The sequence below is a fragment of the Penicillium oxalicum genome, chromosome I, assembly GCF_001723175.1.
Source record: "Penicillium oxalicum strain HP7-1 chromosome I, whole genome shotgun sequence".
Lineage (NCBI taxonomy): Eukaryota > Fungi > Ascomycota > Eurotiomycetes > Eurotiales > Aspergillaceae > Penicillium > Penicillium oxalicum.
This window is the reverse complement of record NC_064650.1, coordinates 4,622,673-4,646,862: the sequence shown is the minus strand read 5'-3', so window position 1 is coordinate 4,646,862 and position 24,190 is coordinate 4,622,673. Positions and strand designations below refer to the sequence as shown.

The 24,190-nt window shown below is 51.1% G+C and overlaps 7 protein-coding genes across 7 annotated transcripts; 4 read left to right on the top strand and 3 right to left on the bottom strand.

The window, feature by feature from the left end:
* Positions 1-33: 33 nt before the first annotated feature.
* POX_a01529 (uncharacterized protein) lies at positions 34-1,498 on the bottom strand (the record flags this gene model as incomplete). Its single annotated transcript, XM_050110457.1, has 4 exons — positions 34-361; positions 496-1,045; positions 1,129-1,152; positions 1,357-1,498. 4 exons carry the CDS (start codon positions 1,496-1,498, stop codon positions 34-36), a joined length of 1,044 nt encoding a protein of 347 aa, XP_049974225.1.
* Positions 1,499-2,877: 1,379 nt separating this feature from the next.
* POX_a01528 (Flavin oxidoreductase hxnT) lies at positions 2,878-4,437 on the top strand (the record flags this gene model as incomplete). The annotated part of the gene is made up of 3 exons (XM_050110456.1): positions 2,878-3,135; positions 3,398-4,033; positions 4,105-4,437. The coding sequence occupies 3 exons, from the start codon at positions 2,878-2,880 to the stop codon at positions 4,435-4,437; spliced, it is 1,227 nt and encodes a 408-aa protein (XP_049974224.1).
* Positions 4,438-4,814: 377 nt separating this feature from the next.
* On the bottom strand, positions 4,815-5,606 carry POX_a01527 (Inosine triphosphate pyrophosphatase; the record flags this gene model as incomplete). Its single annotated transcript, XM_050110455.1, has 4 exons — positions 4,815-4,895; positions 4,970-5,114; positions 5,222-5,295; positions 5,442-5,606. The coding sequence occupies 4 exons, from the start codon at positions 5,604-5,606 to the stop codon at positions 4,815-4,817; spliced, it is 465 nt and encodes a 154-aa protein (XP_049974223.1).
* Positions 5,607-6,668: 1,062 nt separating this feature from the next.
* POX_a01526 (Versiconal hemiacetal acetate reductase) lies at positions 6,669-8,000 on the top strand (the record flags this gene model as incomplete). Its single annotated transcript, XM_050110454.1, has 4 exons — positions 6,669-6,697; positions 6,802-6,952; positions 7,037-7,393; positions 7,494-8,000. 4 exons carry the CDS (start codon positions 6,669-6,671, stop codon positions 7,998-8,000), a joined length of 1,044 nt encoding a protein of 347 aa, XP_049974222.1.
* Positions 8,001-8,836: 836 nt separating this feature from the next.
* POX_a01525 (uncharacterized protein) lies at positions 8,837-10,600 on the bottom strand (the record flags this gene model as incomplete). Its single annotated transcript, XM_050110453.1, has 1 exon — positions 8,837-10,600. The coding sequence occupies one exon, from the start codon at positions 10,598-10,600 to the stop codon at positions 8,837-8,839; it is 1,764 nt and encodes a 587-aa protein (XP_049974221.1).
* Positions 10,601-15,341: 4,741 nt separating this feature from the next.
* On the top strand, positions 15,342-16,827 carry POX_a01524 (GPI mannosyltransferase 2; the record flags this gene model as incomplete). The annotated part of the gene is made up of 3 exons (XM_050110452.1): positions 15,342-15,669; positions 15,737-16,355; positions 16,410-16,827. The coding sequence occupies 3 exons, from the start codon at positions 15,342-15,344 to the stop codon at positions 16,825-16,827; spliced, it is 1,365 nt and encodes a 454-aa protein (XP_049974220.1).
* A 970-nt stretch (positions 16,828-17,797) lies between these two features.
* Positions 17,798-23,826, top strand: POX_a01523 (uncharacterized protein; the record flags this gene model as incomplete). Its single annotated transcript, XM_050110451.1, has 3 exons — positions 17,798-18,228; positions 18,306-23,691; positions 23,764-23,826. The coding sequence occupies 3 exons, from the start codon at positions 17,798-17,800 to the stop codon at positions 23,824-23,826; spliced, it is 5,880 nt and encodes a 1,959-aa protein (XP_049974219.1).
* Between the last annotated feature and the right edge of the window lie 364 nt (positions 23,827-24,190).

Sequence of the window (24,190 nt, the reverse complement as noted above, 5' to 3'; positions counted from 1 at the left end):
TCTAACAGGATGAGCTTCTTTTGACCAGTAATTTCATCGGCTTCCACTGGCCGCGTTCTCAACGGTCTGTGACATGGCGACCGTTTTCCTGATCCCGTCTTCTTCGTAGATTGAGTTGGCCACCTCCGGTGCTCCCGCAAAGGAAATGAGGTGGCTCTGATCGGTTTGACTCCCAAAGTCGGGTACATTGGTGCGGTGGCTCGCTAGGTGGGAGTTGTTTCCAGATTTGCGAGCACGCATTTGTATATCCGAGCCCTGGTCGTAGTATCGCTGCGACGAAGTTTCTCTTCGGTAATGGGCATAGAGGACATTCAAGACGGGAAGACAGGCGCAGATGAGTCCTATTCCCGCTTCGGCATTTCTGGGCAGAGTGTCAGACTTGATGATTTCTATTCGGTGCTTTGTGGGCGTCCACTCCCTGGCATCGGGTACCAAATGCCGGCATGATGCGAAGAGGCCAAAAAGACAGAGAAAAAAAAAAGGAAGGGAACTTACCCAGACATAATGACACAGATGAACATGATGCTCATGTCATTTGACTTCCCGTCTTTGAGCACCAAGACCAGGCGATAGACGCTGAATGCCGTCGCCAGACCACCCGCGCTGAGGAGTCCGATCACGCGAAGTTTACGATTCCGCGACATTTGCAATGACCATGTCAGAGGTAACGGCAAGACCAAAATGATCAGATCGCTCACGGCACTGATGACCGAATCGGCCAAAAAGGCAGCTTGTTGGTCGAAGCAAGCACCTTTGAGCTGCTCTTCATCGCCCAGCCAGTATAATGGTATCGGGTGACACATGCGAATCTTGATGACCAAGGCAATGGTGTAGTACGTGCAGAGACAGGCGAGCAGGATGTAGATGAACCAGACTTTGCCGCGATAGGGGCTAAAAATGCGCGTGAGAATGGCCAACAGGGCGATCTTGACCGACAGTGCCATTGGGCAATAGAGGATGGTAGCGATGTAGCTGAATTTCTTGAATTGAATCTGGTTGTAGTGACTCAAGTCACCAAAGTGATAGCCACCGCCATATTCTCCCACTGTAGATTGATGGTGTTAGCACATGGTGTCGGTTATGATGTATATAGACTGGAGCTGGAGCATCGGGGGTGGTAACACTCACGGACGATCCCGACGGCACAGTACGCTACAAAAAGGACCTAGTTGCACGCGACTCAGCAAATGTTGTTGTTGTTGTTGTTTTGTTTTGAATCTTCAAGAACTGAGACAACCTACCCAGGCCAAGGCACATGCATCTGGCCGGAAATGAAGGTTAGCTGATGGATATCACGGAGAAAAGTATTTACCGGGGCTGAAGAGGATAGCAGCCTTGGTGAATGGAGTGACCTACAGTCTTCAACGCCAAGGCTTAGTCGAAATCGAAACCGAACGTAGAAGCGTAATGCGACAAAGATGGACACAATTGGAATGCAGAGACATTGCGTCACAAGATTGATGGTATGATAGACATCGTAAGGATGACTTGTTGCCATTGTTGTCGTGACCGTAGTGTCATATAGCCGAGAACGCGCGTCGTAGAGACAATTGCAATGGCAGTTGCAGTCCTTCGTCTCGAGTTTTCGTCACGTCGTCACCCGTTTGATGGGGCGGCGGCGCTGCACAAGTATAAGAGAGCTGATGAGTGACTGCTGATTTGGCGGAAGACTCTCGTATGCAAGACTCTGGGGCGACCCGTGGTTCAGTGGCATGCTTGCCACCTTTAACCCAGCATCGACGACACAGGTGATCTCAACAGTACTTTTGGTCATTATCCCCTCCAAAGCTAAAGGAGGAAAAAAAAGAAAAGAATCGAAAAAAAAATTCACTAGTCTGGCTTGAAACCTCCACCGAACACCTGCCTAGTCGGATCATGCAGTGGACGGTGTTCATCAGATTCGATTACTTTATTCCCGGAAAGGGTTAGCCCGTGCAGAATTACCCGATTGATTTGGATTCAACCGGAAGAGTTGGAAGAGCTTCGTTTAAGGTTTGCCCAGAGGTCGGATTCATGTCGGACGCCGAATGGCACGTCTCGTCTCCGGAGTCACGGGACTCCCGGCTGAGGTGCGGTCGCAGATCCCCGTCTCATCTCCGGCTCGTCCCTCGTGTCGTCAATCTCCTTCCATCTCCACTTTTCTCTTTTTTGACACTTCAATTCTAAGCCACACAGGGAGAGCGCGGGAAAGATGACCCTCACAGGTCCCACCTTCTCCTGACAGTCAAGCGTCAACTTGGTGTACGATTCTCACGGGAGTCCATTCGCGGTTCCAGTCATGTCTTCAATGGCTCGTTCTCCACAGCTGCTAACCGAGAAAGCCACAGGCTGCACACTGCACCGGTGCACCGGTACAATAGGCACTAGCAATGACGGATCGTCGCGATGGACCGACGCCGTTCGCCTGCCAGGTGACGTGCGGACGCTGAGAGACGATCATTTGCGCCCCAAGTAGATCACAAAAATGGGCCCCTCTCAATTCAGCATCCCATTCTATTTGATTCCGACTTTCTGGGCATTGGATGTTATGAATTGCACTATATTAGTCCCCTTTTAGTCCTGCATTAGGACTACTGGATTCGGACTACGGTGCATTGTTCCTGTTCCCAGGTTGATCCGACCAGCGAACAGGCACTGCAGTTCCAATGAAATCCAGAACGGTGGTCGCAATGTGTGTCCCTGCCTGATCAATAATCTCGGTGATTGACATCCTCCCCTGGTCAACCCCCCCCCCCACTCAATTCAAAGTGTTTTGGACACTATGGCCTTGTTCCTTTCTCTTGGGTCGTGTTCGGGCTCTACCTTTTTCTTATTTGGTTGCTTTTGTTCACCACGATTTTCCCTGACTGCTTGAATCCCTGTCCTTCTTCCATCGCAATGTCCATCCACCATCCTCAACCGGCAGACTCGGCCCTCTTCCAGCCACTGTCAATTGGCAATGGCAAAATCACCCTTCGCCATCGGATCATCCATGCACCCTTGACACGAAATCGAGGGGTGCCGGCAAGCCCTATTAGCACGCCGGAGCATCCCAACCGTGTCTGGATTCCAGGGGATCTGATCGTCGAGTATTACTCCCAGCGGGCAACTGAAGGGGGTTTGATCATCACCGAAGGCATTCCGCCATCACTTGAGGTAAGCCATGAGTTATCGGTCTGGTCATTGCAATGTGTTTGCAATCGAAAAAATAGCGGGTCGAGAATACCCTCAACTATCGAATTTCAATGCGAAGCCACATGCAAAAGACTTCCAATCCTCTTCCCGTTGTTTTACCCCTCGGGAACTTAAAAAAGGAAAAAAAAAAAGAAAAAAGGAAAAAATGATCACGAAAAAGAGGCGGGAAAAGAAGAAAAAAAAACTCCATTCTATTTCATTTATTTTTTCTGACCGTCTCCAGAGCAATGGAATGCCCGGCGTTCCAGGCATCTTCACCCCAGAACAACTGGATGGTTGGAAAAAGGTGGTTGATGCCGTTCATGCCAAAGGAGGCTACATTTACTGTCAATTGTGGCACGCCGGCCGTGCCACCATTCCGCAAATGACCGGTTCGCCGGCCGTGTGTCCCTCTGCCACCGTTTGGGACTCGCCGACGGAGTGCTATTCACACCCACCGGTGGGCTCAACCGCACCCGTGCCCTATGCCCATCATCCCCCGATTGAGCTGTCTGTGCCGCACATCAAGCGAACCATTCAGGACTTCTGCGATGCCGCCAAGAACGCAATGCAGATCGGGTTTGACGGGGTCGAAATTCACTCTGGCAACGGTTATCTACCCGAGCAATTCTTGAGTTCCAATATCAACCGACGCACGGACGAGTATGGCGGGACACCCGAGAAACGCTGCCAATTTGTCTTTGAGTTAATGGACGAGGTTACCAAGGCCATTGGTGAGGAAAACGTGGCGATTCGGCTCTCCCCATTTGGCTTGTTCAATCAGGCGCGAGGCGAGCAACGGATGGAGACATGGACTCATCTCTGCGAAGGCCTGAAGAAGTCTCACCCCCATCTGTCATACGTCAGCTTTATTGAGCCGGTAAGATATCCTGCGATCATCATCATCATGGGCTTTGTTTGAGCACTAACCTGCAACTTCTGAACATAAAGCGGTATGAGCAAATCTTCAGCTATGAAGAGAAAGATGCCTTCCTACAGAGTTGGGGACTCACTGACATCTCGCTGGACCCATTCCGCGAGATCTTTGGCTCGACTCCTTTCTTCTCTGCGGGTGGATGGGACGATCAAAACTCATGGGGGGTCATCGAATCAGGAAAATACGATGCTCTCCTCTACGGACGCTATTTCATCAGTAACCCTGACCTGGTGAACCGGCTGAAGAAGGGCCTTCCTCTGGCACCCTATGACCGCTCGCGATTCTATGGTCCCTTTGAGGACAACGTGTTCCATTACACGGATTATCCGACGGCGGACGAGCAATGACCGCTACTCACGCTGAGATACCGACCCAGACAGCGGTTTAGCATTTTAGATACTATCAACTCTTTCTATATCTTTTCAATGATCAATGCAATGTCATTCTCCGCGCGTGCTAGGATCTTGGTCGATCGTGCTGTGGGCTAGCCACTCTCGAAACTTGCACAGGGCCTGGTAGCGATGGGACAAGTTGTTCTTCTTCAACGTCAGCCAGGCATCTCCTTTTTTTTATCCAACAGAATCATGTTCAAGTCCCTTTCAATAGCCAAGGTGACCTAGAGGGGGAGGGGGGAGGTTTCATACCTTCTTTTGATGCGCCATCTCAGCCAAAGTCTCCCCTTGGTGCTCGAAGATCGGCTCCCATCCTTGCCGTGCCATAGCAATTAGCCTTTGATCCAAATATTGCACACAGCGATACCGTACACACCGAATACGGGCGGCCCTCTTGCCGGCACAATTGTACCCTTTGAAGAATGATCACCGTCAGCTCGCATTCTCATATCGGGCAAGGGCAAACACGGATTTAACTTTGCCTTACATGAAGTCGTCCCTGAAAAACGATCGGCACATGGTCGGGTCCCGAGGAATACGCAAAAGTGCAGACAGCATCCGCACTTTTATCCTCGTACGGAGCCAATAGTTTGTTCAAGCCATCGTTTCCGAGCGCTTCGAGGAAGTATTTGCTTATTTTCAGAAAAATGTATAGTTAGTAAATCTCCAGATGGAGAGTCTCGGGACTTCTTTCATTCTTATTTTCCTCCCACCCTCCCAAAAAAAATAATGGGCATACATGTACGGTCCCGGAAGACTATTCATCGCATAAAACTCTAATGCAGAGTCCTCGACAATCACGGGTCCATCCACCTGTTTTTTAAAAAGAGAAATGAACAGTTCATCTCAGTTAGCGTACGTGAATGCTCAACAGGGCCAGAAAGAATTAGAAATGTCTCAGCCTGTATAAGACGGGGGGGAGGAGGAGGAGGAGGAGGAGGAGAAGGGGGTAGTAGTACAATCTGTGTCGCCCGTCGACATTTGTCTCGTGCAATTTCTTCTAGCGATCCTTGAATTTCGGGGAGATCCAGCGCGAGAGTGCGAATTGGAATCGTGTCTCCCAGAATAGCGGTTACCTCGATCACCTTGTTGGGGTTGCCCGTGACAAATGTGCAGGCCTTCATGGTTTTTCTTCTTGTTTTGGAACAATGAAACAATGAGTAGGCAAGTAGAAAGTGGGAAGTACAGCGGTTTCTTCCTGGCGACGGTGGACGGATATAGACTGGTCTGTCTTTGGATGCCTGCGAGGACCTGGGTACTTGACCTACTCTATTTCCATAGAAAGACGGGGGGGCTGATTAGGTGAATGTGAATGTGTCTGCGTGTGCATCTGCAGTTGTAGAGTCAGAGTGCAGACCCGCATCGCGCTCGCGCGCTGTGCTTGGCCCCTTAGCGTGGAAGCGCTATGCTTGATAAGGAAACCGCTGTTGGGACTGGAGCACGGGATAGCTGACACAGTTGGAAGCGGCGAGCGGAGATGAGATTGGAGACTCGGATGAAAGAATAAAACGAGTCGAGTCATCTTTTCAACGATTGCGGTGACGGCTTGACTCGGCCTTTGAGTCAAACACAGTAGTGCTGTACAGTACTTACTTGAGTACGTTATCACCCCGGGGTTAAAATTCATCGACAAACCCCTCCTACACGCGGTGCACACGGATAAGTCGCTCGAAAGCAAAGGTCGTAAACGTGCATTTACAATTGGTCTCATGGTAGACATAAAAGGGGGACTGGTTCGCAGCTGTTCGCATTCTGGCGCACGATGCACAGCAATGGGTAGCCCAATCCTCACCGGTTATACATCGGCCAAGGCCACCTGGAACGCTTGTTGCTATCGGCAGATCGTCCTCAGACCGGCAGACTCGGGATGGGTCATTCCCCACTCATCCGCAGAGACTGCGTGCAAATACCCCGCCTACCTATCCCGCTTGACTCATCTTGTGATCTCTTGGTGTATGCATCAATTAGCCTCTGCGTTGCATTAGGTGTCCGTGTCTGACGAATTGCGAAGAGTGCATCTGGGACGAACGTCGAGTGCCGATAGCTCTTTCAATCATTTCAGCTACCGACATTAAAGTCAGCAAGGTATGACACCTGGTCTATTGTGATGTCATGGAAATCCACTGACCAGTGAGGAAGAGCTTCTCTTAAAATATCGACTTGCGTTGTCAAGACAGCATTTCAAAATGTCCGATCAGAAAATGGAATATACACGGTAAGCCACCCCCCAGCTCGAGGAAAAGCGCAGAAAGAAGGACAGGAGATGACACCGCATGCTCACCCTGACCTAACATGGCTGACGTGCACAATGCGTACCAGACTTGGAAAGTCGGGATTGAAGATTTCCAAGATCGTCTTGGGAACCATGGGCTTCGGTAGCAAACAGTGGCAAGACTGGGTTCTCGATGAGGAAGAGTCCCTGAAAGTGATCGAGTACGCATACAAGCAGGGCATCAACACCTGGGATACGGTGAGTGATCGTGCAGAAACTGGGCAGGGATTCCAGTTCCACCACAAGGATTCATCTTGGGGACTTGACTGATATCTTTGCAAGGCGGATATCTACTCCCACGGTCGATCCGAGGAGGTTGTGGGCAAGGCATTGAAAAAGCTCGAGATCCCCCGTGACCGTGTGGTGATCATGACCAAATGCTTTTTCGGCGTTGACGACCAGGGTAAATTCCCACCCATCATGGCGTCCGCGAGAAATGAAGGCGAGTTTGTCAACCGCGTGGGTCTTTCTCGAAAGCACATCTTCGATGCCGTGGATGCTAGCGTCAAGCGTCTGGGTACCTACATCGATGTGCTGCAAATCCACCGTCTCGACCGTGAGACCCCTCGCGAAGAGATCATGAAGGCCCTGAATGATGTGGTTGAGAGCGGCAAGGTCCGATACATTGGTGCCAGTTCTGTAAGTCTCTGGGAAGATTACAACTTCACCTCGCCCACCTTTTTTTTCTTCTCTCTCAGGGCTGGCATCGCTGACATGATCTCGTTGAACGCACATCTAGATGGCAGCTTGGGAGTTCCAAACCTTGCAGAACATTGCCGCTCGTCATGGCTGGCACCAGTTCATTAGCATGCAGAACTACCACAACCTGATTGCCCGTGAGGAAGAGCGGGAGATGATTCCGTATTGTCTTGACACTGGCGTCGGGCTGATTCCTTGGTCCCCTATCGCTCGCGGTGTGCTTGCCCGTCCTTGGGGGTCCCGTTCCACCGTGCGTGAGAACTCCGACGGGGCTCTGAAGGCCTTGGTTCGCAGCCGTGAAACCGAGGCCGACAAGGCCATCGTGGACCGAGTCGAGGAGCTGGCCGGCAAGAAAGGTGTGACTATGGCTCAGATTGCTTTGGCATGGTCACTGAGTCACCCGAACGAGTGCCCCATCGTTGGTCTTCACAGTGCTGAGCGTATCGATGAGGCCGTTGCCAGTCTCAAGGTCCAGTTATCTCCTGAGGAGATCAAATATCTGGAGGAGCCGTACATTCCCAAGTCAATCGCTGCTTTGGAGCGGTAAATTGACATTTTCGGGCAAATTCGAGGTACAAGAGTACAAAACGCTTGATGCTCATGACGAGCAAAGCATTTATTCAAAGAGAATGGGATTTAAGAGTACAGACGTGACACGAGCTGTGGACATGTGACCTTGTCACGTCCGCAATGTTTTCTTTTTGGTTCCTTCGCAGATACACCGAATTGTAATCACCCTCATTTCGCAAAAGTACTGTATGATCTGTCCTGCAAATCCGCCGTCAGAGGCATCTTGAGGGTTGACTGATATATGAAGCCATTTCGAGGCCAACTTGCTCTATTCATTGGAAAGAGGTGGAAACTCACGAAGCAATTTCAAAATCACTTATTTCTATTAAGGGTTTTAGGCAATAATCGACTGTTCAGGTCTCAGAACGGGAATAGTTACTCGTACAATAACAAACATGCAAATTTCAAGATTAGGCCTCGCGCACCAGTCCGGCAAGAAGAAAGATGTCCAGCCAACAGCCATACGACGGTGCCTCCGCGAATCAGACGGAGGATCTCGATATAGCCTTGTGATTCAAACAAAAAAAGATGTGTTGCATTCGATTTGGCCCGTCAACCAGCGAATACTGGCACTAATGAGCATTTCCTCCAGGCTCCAGTCGCTCGCAACAGTGAGGCTAGGTAGTGCAAGGCAAACGGATGTACATGATCACAGTGAGAAGCGTTCCGTACCAGCCGGAATTCTTGCTCACGTTAAAACTCAAACGCCTCAACCAAATGCAGCTCGGGTGAAAAAGAAAAGATTGGGAATCCCGTGATCGTATAATACAGGAAAGCGCTGGACAATGCAGGGCGTGTATAATCGTGAATAATTCAGTGTTTTCGGTGGAAGATTGTAAATAAGGTACTCAGCCGGTGGCGACGCTTGGTCTTCCCAGAGTCCGTTGTTTTTGATGGCCCGTCAGACACGCTCTCAGCAGTATACCCTGCGCCGCTGTTAGCGCTCAGAGATGGCTCTGAGAAGGGAGTTGACGGGCCGAGGTCGGGCTTGTGGTCGGATCGACCGCGGGGTTGTAACAGAGTTTCGGGCTCTACGGAATTCTGTCGGAGGGACGCGGGACGAGAGACGACGACATTGCGGCCATTCTCACCAGTTTTTGTGAGCAAGCTATGACGTTTGAATCGTCCCCCCATCGCGGAGGCGCTTCTCCTTTTGGACTGGTCCATGAAAGCGGCACCGGTTGAATTGGATCGCTTCGACAGATTGACATTCAGAGCGTCCCCAAGGGATCCGACCATCGAATTCGATCGCCTGATGCTAGACATGGATAAACACCGTTTGTTCTCGATGGGATTCTTGGCCTGCTTGAGCTCGTCACGATCCGATAAACGCTCCTCATCCATGTTGGCCGCGGCGGACGGATTGTATTTTGTTGACGAGGGCGAGATGGGACTCTTTCCCGTGGCTGCTGCGCCCTGGTCTCCATACTGAAAGGTGTGAGACCATCCTTCGCGTAAAGCCACCCAGATCCCAGTTACGATGATGAAAGTGCGCAGTTCATCGTCAAGAACGGTCACGTCGGTTGAGCCTGAGGGCATCTCGTGATCCGATCCATCGCTGACTACGGACATCGCCGAAGATGGAGTCATAGCTCCAGTCGCAGATCGTGCAACCGCCCGAGGAAACTCCTCGTTTACCTCCAGGTGATCTCTTGTCATCGACGCAATGACCGGGTGCCGACGTGTGTGGGGGTCAATCACGCTGAATGTGAACCGCTTCGTGTCCTCGGTCACCACGGTTCCCGAGGGCGTCATTCCTCGTCGATTTTTCCCACCCCGTAAGGCCCACCGCATGACCCGCACACCTTCGTCAATTTGAGCAACGAACTCGTAGGAACCACTGGCCAGTGGAGTGGCCTCCCATGTTGGCCCAAAGTTAAGACAGATCTCAGCTTTCCCTTTTGACCGCGCATCCTCTTGAAGCATCTGGCAGATAGTGGCGACGACCTCTCGCTGATCTTCTTCGTCTTCCGAGCTGGCTTGATGCTCGGGAAGCTCAGCTCTGGCTGCCGCATACAACTCACTCATGACGATAATCACATCATAAGGGCAGAGACCGTGCTTTCCACGAAACATTGCAGGGAATTTCCGAGCCAGCCGTGGGACATACATAGTTGAGGGCAGGACATCTATAACAGGCAATGGTCGAGGGGTCTGCGATACTTGTTGCACTTGCAAAAGAAGTTTGGGCCGTAACCGCAGCCGTTTGTGGCGAGCATGAGAGGGAGGGTGAGCGAATTGATAGGCAGTCTTCGGTCGCAACGGTTTTTTGGATGGAGTGGAGCGGCTTCCTGTAGGCTTGGCTGGCGCAGACGACCCTGGCGCGATGGTCACGGACGGACCGATTGCCGTTGATGTGGACGATAGTTGGCTCATGGGATCGGCGGCCGTAGGATTGATCGGCGAAGCAAAGCCGCTGGGAGACTTGGGATAGAGCGCACTGAGAAATGGCAGTGACGAGAGAGAAAAGGTAGGCGGAGAGGAGAGAAAAGACGTGGGGGAGGGTTCGGGCTGCATGGGAACGTCGTTTGAATGCGCTGCTGCAGCATCCGCTGTGAGGCCAAGATTCAGCAGCATTCTTGATCTCTAGCGGTGCCACATCAGCCTCCACGTCTCGATCTCGCGACCGTTGGCGAGCACGGTCAATGCTCGAATCAAGAGAGAGGAAGAGGACGGAGAAGTAGGAGCGAGGCGATGAGAATTGGTCGCTCACGGCGTGTCGCAGGGAAAGAGGACGCTAGACCAGGCACACCTGTAGATTCGTGCTTGTCGAGTCGATGTTCAGTCGAGAGCAGCGGAGCGCACCACGAGCAGACGACAATGTGTGACGGACAAGATGTGAAGAATGAAGGACCACTCTCAATACGATACGGCCCACGCAGGCTTGGACACGAAGCTCGTGTCGATTATTCTGGGCGTGGGTTATGCAAGGGGCTTGAATGGAGGTCTCAGAAGAGAGGTTGGTTGGAGGGAGGGGTGGTTAAGAGGACTATGAAGAAGTATCCATCGTGAGGCTCCTTGGTGGCAGTGGCAGGTGGAACCATTTGACAAAATCGATCAGAAGTACAGTATCAAAATTGGGCCATGCCAGCCCTGGGAAGGCCCCTGCCCTATATGGGTTCCAGGTCCAATGGCTGAACGGACCCAGAACCAGACCGGATTTCAAATAATGCAGAGTTATACATCAGTACGCCAACGGTACCTACCAGAATGCTCGTACAGTACTGCATATGTTCCACTTCGTCAAGTCCTGGCAGGGCCATGCTGTGGTCAGCTCCACTCAACCCCATAAACGCACTAGACAATTAGCGGTCAGCCTTATGCAATTCCAATACCCACGAGGTATTTCGTCGCAAGTGAAGATGAAGATAATTACTCGAATGACCTGGCCCCTCCGAAATCTCCTCTTCCATTTGGCCCCTTGGTCCCTCACGTAATCCACCCGAGGACCACGGCATCCAGTCGGCGTTGGGATGTCCCATGGGCTCTCCACCCCAAGGACAGCTGTGACTGCCGTTTGAGACTTTGAAATTCGCCGGATCGATCGTTTGCACCCTCCGGCGTATCCGAGCGGGCGATCGGATCGCCGGACGGCGACCGTGGTCGGCTCTCGGGCAATCTTTCCATATGACAGTAGGTTCCCTCTTCACTTCTATGCAAATACTCATGCATAATTCTGTACCGTACCCGCGACCAGTCTGACTGTACATTTTTTGGGATCATAAGTGGGTCATCTGAATTTTTTTGGTGTTCTCGCGAGGCCCCATCTCCAAAGACGTTTGCTACTTTGCGACCCGCGGCTGTCCACGTGGAATGTCCTGTATGACGGTCGCGACTTGACTGTACTTGAATCCCCATTTTCTCGACATGTGCTTTGGATGTTGGCGGTACGGACGTCCATAGCTCTACAACGTGCAACTTGTACTCATGCGTACGTTCGTACTGGATAAATTACAGGGCCTTGGCGTTCGCGAAGACGTCATGATGAAGGAAAAAAGGTCCGTCTTACAGGTCATTGTGGCTGTAAACTTATGATCGCTGGGGATGACTGATCACTTGATATAAGTGGTTTGTCGAGGGTTCTGGAGAAAGGGCCCAAGCCTGTTGTGTACCAATTGCGCTTTCGTCCCTCCAGGCTTGACTGAAGGCGCTTGAAGTGTGTGTGTGTCGGAAAGCTGTGCAGGTAGATCAAGATTGAGAGGGGGTTCCACTTGTTCAGCTGCCACACAGCCACGGAACCCCAAAGAGCGGGCTGATGCTGAAACGCCCGGCGATATCGTCCGTATTCTTGTTCTTTAGGATTTGATGCCCGGTGTGAGAACGCGCAAGAGGCTGAGCATCTTCAATCTTGACCTTGATCATCATCATTGCTCCAGTCCACTAGATTCCAAGTGGTTGCCGGACGGCTGGAACATAGCTGACTGGAATTTTCCCTCCCAGTCCAATTCTCAATAGTAGCTAGTCAAGGACTCCGTTTCTGGGAAACCCATTTATTTTACGTTGCACTACACATCTGGGGTCCATGGAAGAATTGTGGGCTTTTAGACGTTGGCCTTACGGGATGATAAGCCATAGTTTTGGTTTCCGAATTCGGGGTTCTTCCATTAGTCATACCTGGAAGAGGGCCCTCTGTCCACAATCAGGTGATCTGTTGAGCACAGTCCTAGTAAATTATGATCATTCTTCTCTACAGTAATTACCTGATGCTGAAGGGCGTCGTAGTGCATCAATGCATTCTTGCTTTCTGCATACTCATCGTGTATACTGTGGTCTTGGCACAGATCAACAGGCAGTCCATGTAATGGCATTTTACTTGGCCCGCGCGGGCACCTCACCAAGTTCCGATTAGTAAGATTCTGTGGCGACAGCGTCCACCTTGGAATGGTACCTACGTAGGTACTACACCGAGGTGGTAAGTACTGATCAAGGTACGGCATCATCCTTGGCAATGATGGTCAATGAAACCTCGAGTGCACACGATGACCTCAGACAGGATCATCCGGACGAAACAAGGCCAAACTCATCCCGCAATATTTGTAAATTACAGGCGGCTTGATATTCCTAGATGCCAAACAATACGTAGTGATGTACACCCAAGAAAGCAAACTTGCACTGTATGTAGCATGAACTCAATCCACGAGTGGCACCATGGCATGTGACTTCAAGGCCGGTAGGCGGGTGGGCGTTCGACCGAAAACCCAAGTGTCGGCGTCCGGCGGTAAAAGCAAAACGCCGAATGCCGTTTGACTTCTTCAACGGATCCCGGGGCAACTGATGGACCGCCTGGGGCCCGCCGTCGGAGAAAGAGATTCTTTACGGATTGAAAGGCTGGGTCGGTGTGGAAATCCCGCGTCGCGGCATTCGAGCAAAAAAATTCCAGACATGCATGGTGTTTTCGGTCTTTAAGGAGATAAGCTGCTGAAACTTGGCAGGTCCCATGATAGGTTCTCAACAGGGAATAGACCGCGGGCAACAGCCAGGTCTTCGTGGACTGCCCTGTCAAGATACAACCTACAGCATGAATAGGTTTGGACGGGATATCTTCGTTGAAACTGCTCAAGGAGGACAATTTACATCATTAGATGCACATGGACCTCGCACTCCACTGCCACGCCTCTGGAGTAATTGAAGTACTGCACGTCTTCTTTGACTCCATGAGATACTCTCTTTTTCGAAACATGCTCAACCATCTCAAATCCAATAGACATCTCATTGCTCACAGCCGATGGCAGTGGGCATTTGGTGGTCAACAATCAGCAGGGCTGTATACCTTCTTATCCTACCTGGAAGATTGAAAAATGCCTTAGTCTACCTCCTACAGGTGTGGGACATCCTCAGATAGACCCAATTAGGTTGGAACTGGAGCCCGGGGACTAAGTAGGTCATGCTTCAGCTAGAGATGAATTTTGAGTAGCCACATAAAGTTTGGGAGCGGCGTTCCATAGCTCCAGCCGGCCGACCTGGTCTGAGATATATCATTTTGGAAAAACCGCGGGCAGCAGCTCATTTCGAAGGCGGTACCTCCACAGTGTATCTTTCCTCGGTATCAATCGGCACTGACATGGGTTCAATCCCCTAGAGGTGGAAAGAGCTGGAAGGCACTAAAGCTGTGGCAGGCTCTAGCCTCGTCAAACTTAAGCACTCATCCTACCTATACCAGTTGATTCGAATCAAAGCATTGCCCGAGTAGCAGCATGTTCCTTGGAGTACGGACAGAGGCATACCTAAGTCTGTCACCCTATCGACCCCGGCATATGGTGAGAGGAGCCCAAAGCGTTCCACTTGATCCCAATTCAAAGTACGTGCATTGTCAGGTATCGTCTGGATGAACACTGGAGAATCTGATGAGATGGAAAATCAAACCTTTGTAAGTTACTGCCAATGATTGTGTCGGGCTTGAGTGAGCTGACTTCGAGGAACTCATCTGAATTGATTGATCCCGCGGGGGTTCCATCTCCCATCAATGTCATGCCCGGCACTGCTATCATCACATTCACTCGACAGGTATATCCAGCCGGAAAGAATCGCTCCTTGTCGCATACAGGCACATCCACAATTGATACCTAGCCACAACCTGTGAGTACCATATAGGCATGTAGTCACCATTGATGCTTCATCGCCAGTAAGGTCGCTCTCCATTGATTTAGTAACAAGAACCTAAGACACCCAGGATCCAACTAGACATTAGTGCAATTGGCCTTGCCAACAAATCTGTACACGATGAGCTTGACGACTCAATGTCATCCTTTAGGTTTATATCACAACAGTGCATCACCCATTTGACATACACAGCAAATGGCAACTCCTCGTGGTAGACAAAGGTCAGCGGTGAATTGATTTGAAGGATTTTAAATTATTACATTTGCAGCTCCTGACTAAACTCTGAAGTTTGAGTCTGCAGATTGACCTTGACTGCAACCAATGTTGAAGTCCCGCCAGTGGTACCTGGCCCAAAGAGCGCTGACTAACTTGACAGGGGCAGCCGCCCGTAGTGAGAACTGACCACCCAACTCTGAACATTGTGTGATTTGCATAGGTTTCAGCCTGGGAGTTTTCGGAGACGTCAAATCCATAGCCTGCTCGACGTGGTGAAAGAAAAATTCAATTTGACTCGACCTGAGCTTTCATCAATCGTCATCTGAATTACTCGTTAAAATTCACGCGCCCAGGTTTCTCAGCTATCCTCTCAGCACCGTCCGGACTCACCGTGACGGCCTAGTGAGAGTGATTACACCAATCACTGACGGGCAGAAGGCTGTAGTGGCTGGTTCCTAAATTTGTCGGGCACGCTTCAGCTCACGCTTGCTGATGAGACGAGATGTCCCAATTGTCAGAAAGGCCATATACGGCAAAGCTTCTGCGGCTGGACAGTCCAGTGGGTAGTCTGACACTTGCATTCCTATTATGGAAATTCCTGCTCTATTTTGTTATTGCATTCAGCCCAGGTCCTGGATATGATACTTCTACAACTTTGATGTTGCATGATAGCGCTGCCTCTACAAGCGCGTCTACGACGGCTCTATTGTGGCCACTGAAGTTTGCTCGCTGGGATTCAGTCTACTTTTTGCACATCGCGGAAAAAGGTTACGTTTTTGAGCAAGAATGGGCCTTTAGCTATCCCCGAATCTTGAACATTGTGGCCGCAGGTATGTTGGTTCCTCCAGCCGCTCCCTCAGGTCTTTCTTGATTGTGGGCTAATCAACTTCCTGATAGCCGTTCGTCCATCCGGAGGGGTAGAAGGGCCGGCAAACTTGGCCCTGATCGGCGTCATTCTGTCCCACGCGACTCATTACTACTCTGTGCTGGCGCTGTATAGCTTGTCGACAAATATTTTTGGCGATGAGACATCGACCCAAAAGCTCATCTGTTTCCTATCGGCAGCTCTTCATATCATCTCACCAGCTGGCGCCTTTCTGTCCGCGCCGTACGGAGAACCGATTTTCTCGCTTCTCAATTTCGTTGGACTCGATCTCTACACTCTGTCCCTTATTGCAGAGCATCGACGCTCTGCCTTGCTCCGAGACTTCCAAGTGTTGACCGCCGCTGTTATATTCGCCCTCGCGACGGTGGCCCGGAGCAATGGTGTTCTGAGTGGTTGTCTATTCGCCTACGATGCCGCTTGGCTGATCTGGACAACCCTCACACAGGGTCCGAGCATCTACAACGTGCGTCGTCTTGCTGTGATCCTTGTAGGTGGCTGCGTTGTTGCATCGGGCATGATTGTGCCACAGGTCTTGGCCTTCCGCGAGTATTGTGTCCTTGGGTCAGAATCCCGGCCTTGGTGCAGCTCACTATTGCCGAGCATCTATAGCTGGGTCCAGAGTTATTACTGGTAAGTGATGACCTTTTTCAGAATGTGATCGATTTCATCACTGATTCTTGAAAGGAACGTGGGCCTTTTCCGGTATTGGACGGTCTCAAACATCCCACTTTTCGCACTTGCGGCTCCCATGTTAGTCGTGTTGGCCAAGTCGTCCATTTGGGCTCTCAAAGCTCCATCAACTCTTCGCTCAAAGAGAACAGGCGTCAGGTCCTCGCAGGCGAGTCCGGGGGCCATGCTCATTCGGTTGGCACTCCCCCAGGGTCTTCTGGCAGTGATGGCTTTGACGAGTTACCATGTCCAAATAATCAACCGGATCGCTTCGGGCTATCCCGTATGGTATTGGTGGCTGGTGTCATCCGCCATGCCCAACCTACAGGATCCACAGAAGGGTCGCCGAGGGTTGGTGTTGGCCGCGCAGGCCATGGTGGCCTACGCCTTGATCCAGGCGGTTCTTTTTGGGTCATTTTTGCCTCCAGCATAGGTCCAGACAAGACTTCAGACACACCGCCACAAGCCAGGAAGTTGAGTACACAAGAAAAAATTGCCGTTAGTCTCAAGAGCTGTGATACAATAGAGTAGATATGACCCTCTGCTTGATGTGCAGCTGCGCCGCTTGCGCGTCAAGTCTTCTGCCTAGACTAGACGGGGGTGTACTTAGGCCTTAGATTGCGCCCCGGACCACAGACCCTGAGACCCTCTGATTTCGAACAACCTCTCAAACCATCATCTCTCACCATCGAAGCTCTCCACGAATCAAATCCAAGTGAGTCTCATTTGATTTATGCAAAGCAAAGCCCATGATCTTCCGTTATCATTCTTGGTCTCTCGTCGGCCACAACAGAAAGTGGCCGGCTGACGGAATGACTCGCTGGGGGCAGTTACGAGCAATTATGTCATCCAACCTTCGGGACCTCTTGTCACGCAGCGGGAACTCACGCAGGACGCAGAACTCCGAGCTCTCAATTTAGGCTCCAAATCTGTTCGCTTGTCAAAGCAACTCATCTTTGATCAATGGTCTAGAGACTCGCGCGACCGATTTCGAAACGGAATCCCACAGCTCTCAACTAGCAAGAAACCTGACCACACATCACTCCTGCCTCGTGAATTCTCATCAAAGCTCCTCCGCTTGCACCCAACAGCCAAGACCCTCATGCGAACCCGCCCGTGCTTCAACTCGCGATTCCGGCTCGAAGGTCCCAACCAGGCAGCGCCAGAAAACAGCATTCTCTGTTAATTCATAGAGCTCTGCGCTTTTCTTGAGAGCATCATTGCGGTAAGGACTCAACGCCCTCCTTCAGCTGCTGATTGGCTGCTGACCATTCAGAGGAGCTCTCTCAGACCCAATCTGACGTCCGGCGACCACCAGCAACTGCTGTCAACGTTTGATCCCCAATCTCGGCCTCCATCGCCACCGAGCGTCCCCTCCTTCTTACGGAACCATCCCTCCGATTATGGAACACTCAACCTCCAAAGTGATTTTGACATCCGATAATTTCTCCCATGCTCAAGAAATCTCGCGCGCCACGTCGCCTGGTGGTGAGCCCGCAATCATGAATGGTGATGGCGAGCCCATGGCTCGGGTACGCCCACGGACATACCCGTACTTCAAATACCTACCCTATCAGCTCGAAGACGAAAGTGAGAGGAATCGAACACTCCGGGAGATCTTGAACCAGCTATACATTTCCGTGGAGGCCGGTGACTTTAGCCCCGGTGCTGTACATTGGACGCGTGAGCTACGAGGATGGTTGTCCCTGAAGTTCGATCCCACTCGAAATGAGAGGATAAATCTAGTCAAGCTCTATTATGAGCTCTCGTTGGCTCCTGGGATTGATCCCAATGTGGCGGAACGCTTCGCGAGCATGTTCATGCTTTTAACAAAGTGAGTTTGAACCCACATCTCCTACAGGATGCCTGGGGGAAGACGGTGAATCTGAGTACTGACCCTGGACGAACCAGGCGCAAGCACTATCTTCGTCCAGTCAAGGATGTCATTCTTGACTGGAAACCTCTTTACAAGGAACTCAAGGCATTCGTGCTTCCTACCGAGTCCGGTCTCGTTCACTCGACAAATCTCAAGCGCAATGTCAAAACTCTGACAAAAATGTGCGCCTTCTCTCAACTGTTCTTCGATCCCTGCGAACTGCCGGCGATGCTTGAAGAGTTCCTCCCGCATTACACCACTTCATTCTCGGAAGGCGCTTTCGTGGTCGCGGGGTTGATCAATCTGATGTTACCGACCTTACCTCCGCCCGCCGATAGACAAGATCTCCTTCCACAATCCCATCTTCCGACCCAGTTTCACTTGTGGTCTCTTGTGGGTCGTTCGAAGACATTCGACACCACCTATCTTGATTACTTGTCCCGACTCGCGCGGGACTCGCTTCCCGCTGCACATATTCCGTTCTCCGAGCATGGCATTTTTACGAAGGAACAGTCGTCTTTGATTTTTACTGCGATCTTGCGTCTGCTTGAAATCCCAGTTGGGCAATCCACTTCGCCGTATAGCGCCCTTGTGGATATCTCATCCGGACTGGGCATCATGCTTGACCGAGACACTCGCAAGCATCCCGTGGCTCACCACATTGCCCGCTGGATAGTGCTTTCTCTTTCCCCAGCATGTTTGGAGTCCGAGAACTCGATTCTATCGCAACTCGAGGGGTTAATCCAGGCCGTAGAGACCTTTTTCCATCCCTCCAACTCAGGGGGCTGGACAAAGACTCTCTCACAGCTTGTCTATTATCTCACCGATTTCTTTGTCATGCGGTGGAATCGCGAGCAAAGTGGAGAAATGGAGATCCCTCCAGAGCGAAAACTCAACGAGGCGTTGAAGCGCCGCTTCGTGTTGTGTCTCAGAGATGTCATTTTCATGGGCATTTATGCTAAGAGCAGTACAGCAATGACATTCTCCTTGTCTACACTGCAAGGCTTGGCCTATCTTGAGCCGCATCTTATTCTCCCAGGGGCTCTTCAAAGAATCTACCCTTCCCTGCAAGGGTTGGTCGAAGTTCATCGTACGACGTCATCTCTCCGTGCAATGCAAGTACTTTCACGAGTTATTACCCGCACGAGAGGTTATCGATGCCATATGACTACCCTTCTGGGCCTAGCTTTACCTGGTATCGACGCCAATGATCTCGACAAATCCCTTCATGCACTTTCGTTCATTCAGTCGGCGTGCTACAATATCCCCATGGTCGACCTGACTAAAGGCAGAGAAGATGTCAACTGCAACATGCTAGCCTTGCAATGGGTTACAGGAGAAATGGAAAGAATGGAGGAACAAGGTGCTGATCTACAATTGGATTACAATACCGAACTGGATGATGAGACTGAAGAGATGATTCTGCGGTCATCAACTTGTGGCTTCGGTGACTTTACCATTTCGTTCCTTGGCCGAGTCTTCACGCTGCTTGAGAACCTGCCTGACGTCACCCGAGTGCGCAACGGATCACCAGAAGAGAATATTGTGAATACTCTTCCAGCGACGTTCATGCCTCTGCTGGCTTCTTTATCACCGGAATGCTATGACATTGCGTTGTCTAAGATCGTGGATTTTGTTTCCAACCACGTTATTCATCAAGCTCGAGATGCGATGGCTTTCATTTGCAATGCTCTCTGCAAGGTCAACCCGGAGAAGGCTCTCAAAAGATTCATTCCCGTTCTGATCCAAGCTATCCGTACGGAGATTGAAGAGAATGGCGCTGGCTCAACGAGAACGACGGGCACAGATGTCTTACCCCGTGACCGTGGCCTGGTATGGAATGTCAGTATGCTCAGCATGTGTGTGGTCCACGTGGGTGATGCTGTGCTCGCTCATCGCCAGGAGCTCTTTGACATCGCCGTGTACATGCAGCAGAAATGCCGGGGAATTCCCACTGTGCACATCTCCAACTTCATCCACCACCTTCTACTCAACCTTACCGGCACTTACACCAGTGATTACGCTCTTTACGAGAATGCGGACATTGAAGGTGGCATTCAGCCGGCTCATTGGAACTACAAGCCTGACGTGGAAAAGTTGAACATCAACTGGCATGTGCCTAAGCGTCCCGAGCTTGAGTTTGCCGTAGAGGTCTTCAAAAACCAAGCCGAGTCGGCACTCAAGCACCTTTCAGGGCTGACAAACGAGACATCCAGCATCAAACGGGATGGAAGCGGCAAAGATTGGTCAGATGAGGTGACCAGGAATCTTGTTCTGCTCCGACTTCTTTTATCGGGTATCTCTGTCCTATTTGATCCAAACGCCGCATCCAGCACCATGAAATCCCCTTCAGAGGATCGCTCAGATGATACTGAAGATCAGAAGATGGACAACCAATCAGATGACGATTCTGATGCATTGCTCGATACTTCCGACGAATCAGCGATCAAGGAGAGTTTCACCTACCCAACCGGATATCCCCTTCAGGTAGATGACGTCCTGTACGCGACGATCCATGAGATTCGTGAGCGCGCAGGTTATGTGCTTCATGATGTGCACCGGTTCTTGAGTGACAAACAGGAAGATGATGTGCCTTGCTTTGGAGCACTCTACTCGGCTTATCGCTCATGGTTTGTTGATGTTGGCATTGAACGCTCAGCCCATGTTTTGGATCGGGTCACACGCTTATTGGCGGCCGACGTCCACCCATACAAGATGAGTGGTGTTCGTAAAGACTACCCTCGAGCTCTTCTTGTGCGCAGAGCGAACGTCTATCATTTGCAACGCTTGCGCCACAATGCCGCTCCACGAGCTCGCTCTAAGCTCGACGAGATCCTGTTATTTGATCTTGCCGAGTCGTGCGTTTCCGTCTATACCGAAACTCGGAGAAATGCTCAAAATGCTGGTGAATCAGCCTTGAAATCAGTTTGGGGTGCGAGAACACTGATCATTCCGTCTCTGCTCAAAGCCTTGCAAAAGGGAGTGAGAGAGAATGATCATGCGCGAATCAAGGGCGCCCTTTTCTCTTTGCTTCTGAGCAGTGTCGCGAAGACCGTGGGTCGTAATTGGAAGTATACACCCGCACTGATTCGAACCTTTATCGATGCAAGTGCTGTGGATAAGCCCTCTGTGCAGAAAATCTGCTCGAGCGCTGTGTTTCAGGTAATGGACTACGGTCGCGCAATGGAACGCATGGCCATCCTTGACAAGAAGATCGTGGAGGCGATTGCCCCACAAGAAGACGTTCGTGAGGTGATCGAGCACAAGCGCCAGGCAATCGCCAAGAAGCGCGTTCTGATCGAAAAGAAGAAAGCCGATCTGGCCGAGGAGCTGGTCAACTTGGCACGAGTTTCTCATTGGAAAATCGCCAGTCGCGCTGCCACCATTGTCATCACTATGGGGCTTCGTTTCGACTACATTGCAAGCGACAACCTGATTGAGCTGGTCACCACTGGTTCCATCGACGACCACCCTGGCCTCCGCGGCATGTATTCCCAGGCTCTCATTGCGCTTTTCACAATGATTGACGTTCGGGCAATTTGTACGCATGAGTACAAGAACTACATTCTCGGCCATCAGCGGTTCCCTTCGAAGATCAAGGTCGCTACTCGACCACACGAGACGAACTGGACTGGAGATTACCTGGCGGGATTCGCCAAGCCAGAGGCAGAGTACTATGTCGACCATGATTTCCCGGGTTGGTTGGTGTGGGGCAAAACGATGCCCGCATACAAGTCCAACATCGGCCGCGACATTGAATACGATGAAGTTGAATGGAACGTGCGGACTCAAATGGGAAAGTTATTTACGCGCGAGTGGTTTTCGAAGTTTTTCAAGTACCTAAAGCAAGAACCACGGGATCCCTCGGCGGACAAGTTCCGCATGTCTTGCGCCATGATGCTCCTCTACGCTTTTGAATTGATGCTGCGGGACGGGCTCACTGCGGCGACATTCAAGGATATCCAGGAAGAGATTCAGGAAGTGTTCGAGGATGGCAGTGATAAGCATCAACATCGAGCCACCGCCGAGATCATTGGAGCTTTGATAAGCTCCGTTACGGATAATAGTGTGGAGAACCGGACGCTTGTTTGGGAATATGCATTCCCTATTGTGCGGCAGATCTTCAAAGATGGTCTCACACCCGAGAATTCCGGTTACTGGACCACCTTCCTCCATATGATCCTCCAATGCCGTGACCCTCGTCGTGCCTGGCCCTTGGTCGATTGGCTCGCCAGTTTCCGCCTGGACATGTCAACCAATGCTGCCTTCAAGGAAAGCTCAAAGATCAACTTGCTCCACCAGTGCATCATTGATGCTGGGTGGCACTTCCAACTCGAGAAGCCTATCGTGGAAGATTTCCTTGCTCATCTGGATCATCCTTACAAGGGTGTGCGTGAAGCGATGGGTCAAACTCTTGCAACTATCTATCGCACAAGATATCACGAGTCCTATCCCGACCTTAAACACCTGCTGGAAGATCAGAAGGCTGCATCTTCTGTTGGCAAGTATCCTTACTCACCCTCGGAGGAATTCTCCAAGATGCTCCGTGATGTCTTTGAACAGATCGAAAAATGGAGACATCTTCGAACCCCAGGCCAACAAACACCATCGTCGTACACCTCGGGTAGCAAGACAGTCTTGCTCTGGTTGGACTCGACTCTTTCCTCTCATGAATGTACTCAACTCGTGCCTTTCTTCCCCGATGTCTTCACGGCTCAGCTTCTGCACATGATGGATGTGAAGGAAGATCCAGAACTTCAATCCTTGGCATATCATGTTTTCCGCCATCTGCCCAACATTCCGTATCCTGCCGAAAGGGACTCTGGATTCATCCAATCCCTCATCCGGATCGGACAGACCTCGCCCTCATGGCACCAGCGTTTGCGCGTCATGATCAATATCCAGATCATCTACTTCCGCCGCCTGTTCCTGTTGGACTCTGCTGACCGGGACAAGCTTTTCGAATGCATTGCCTCCATGCTAGAGGATCCCCAGCACGAAGTTCGGGTCGGCGCCTCGGCTACTCTGTCGGGTATGGTCCGCTGTTCTCCCGTCTACCTTCGAAACGAGATGGTGCATCGATTCCAAGAGCGCTTCACCAAACTGCTCGCCGACAACCCCTTGCCAAAGAAACCCCGGAACTTCCGATCGGGAGCAGTCTCCGCCGTTCCATCCGGTACCGCCACTCCGACACCTGAGCACAACCGACTAGTCATCGTTCGTCATGGAGCGGTTCTTGGGCTCGGGGCGTTGATCCAGGCATTCCCGTACAACAGCCCTCCGCCACGCTGGATGCCAGAGGCTCTAGCCACGCTCAGTGTTCGCGCTGCGAGTGACCCGGGCGTCGTTGGCTCCAGCGTCAAGTCCATCATTAGCGAGTTTAAGAAGACTCGTCAGGATACGTGGCATATCGATGCAAAGGTAAGCTTGGACAGAAAGCCCGGGATCCTTTCTCTCACACTTGTAACCCTTCTGCTAACATCTACACTACAGGCGTTCACATCTGATCAGCTCGAAGATCTTTCTGGCGTGCTGTGGAAGAGCTACTTTGCTTAAGCGGGATTAATGTGGACCTGCTTAATGTCTTTCCTCGTTTCGACTTTGGCAATTCTACTCCTAGTCAAATTCAGCCCCGTTTCTTGTTCTAGAACCGGCTTCGTAAAAGGGAGCTTCTTGATGCGCGAGATTTTTTTTTTGCGTCTGCTGAAAGCATGGTTGGCTCAGGGTTGTTTTTCAATGCATACCGATTTTTCTGTACCATGCGCTGCACTAATAAATTCTGCACCTTTTTTGTTGACTCTGTAAACATTCGGCTATTGAACTCGCGTGCCGCCCTGTAGCGTTCCTAGGTTTTAGACGGGCGGCCATTGATGAAGCGGCTCGGATGAGGCGTATAGGCGGGTGAGTTCCGTAAGTATCT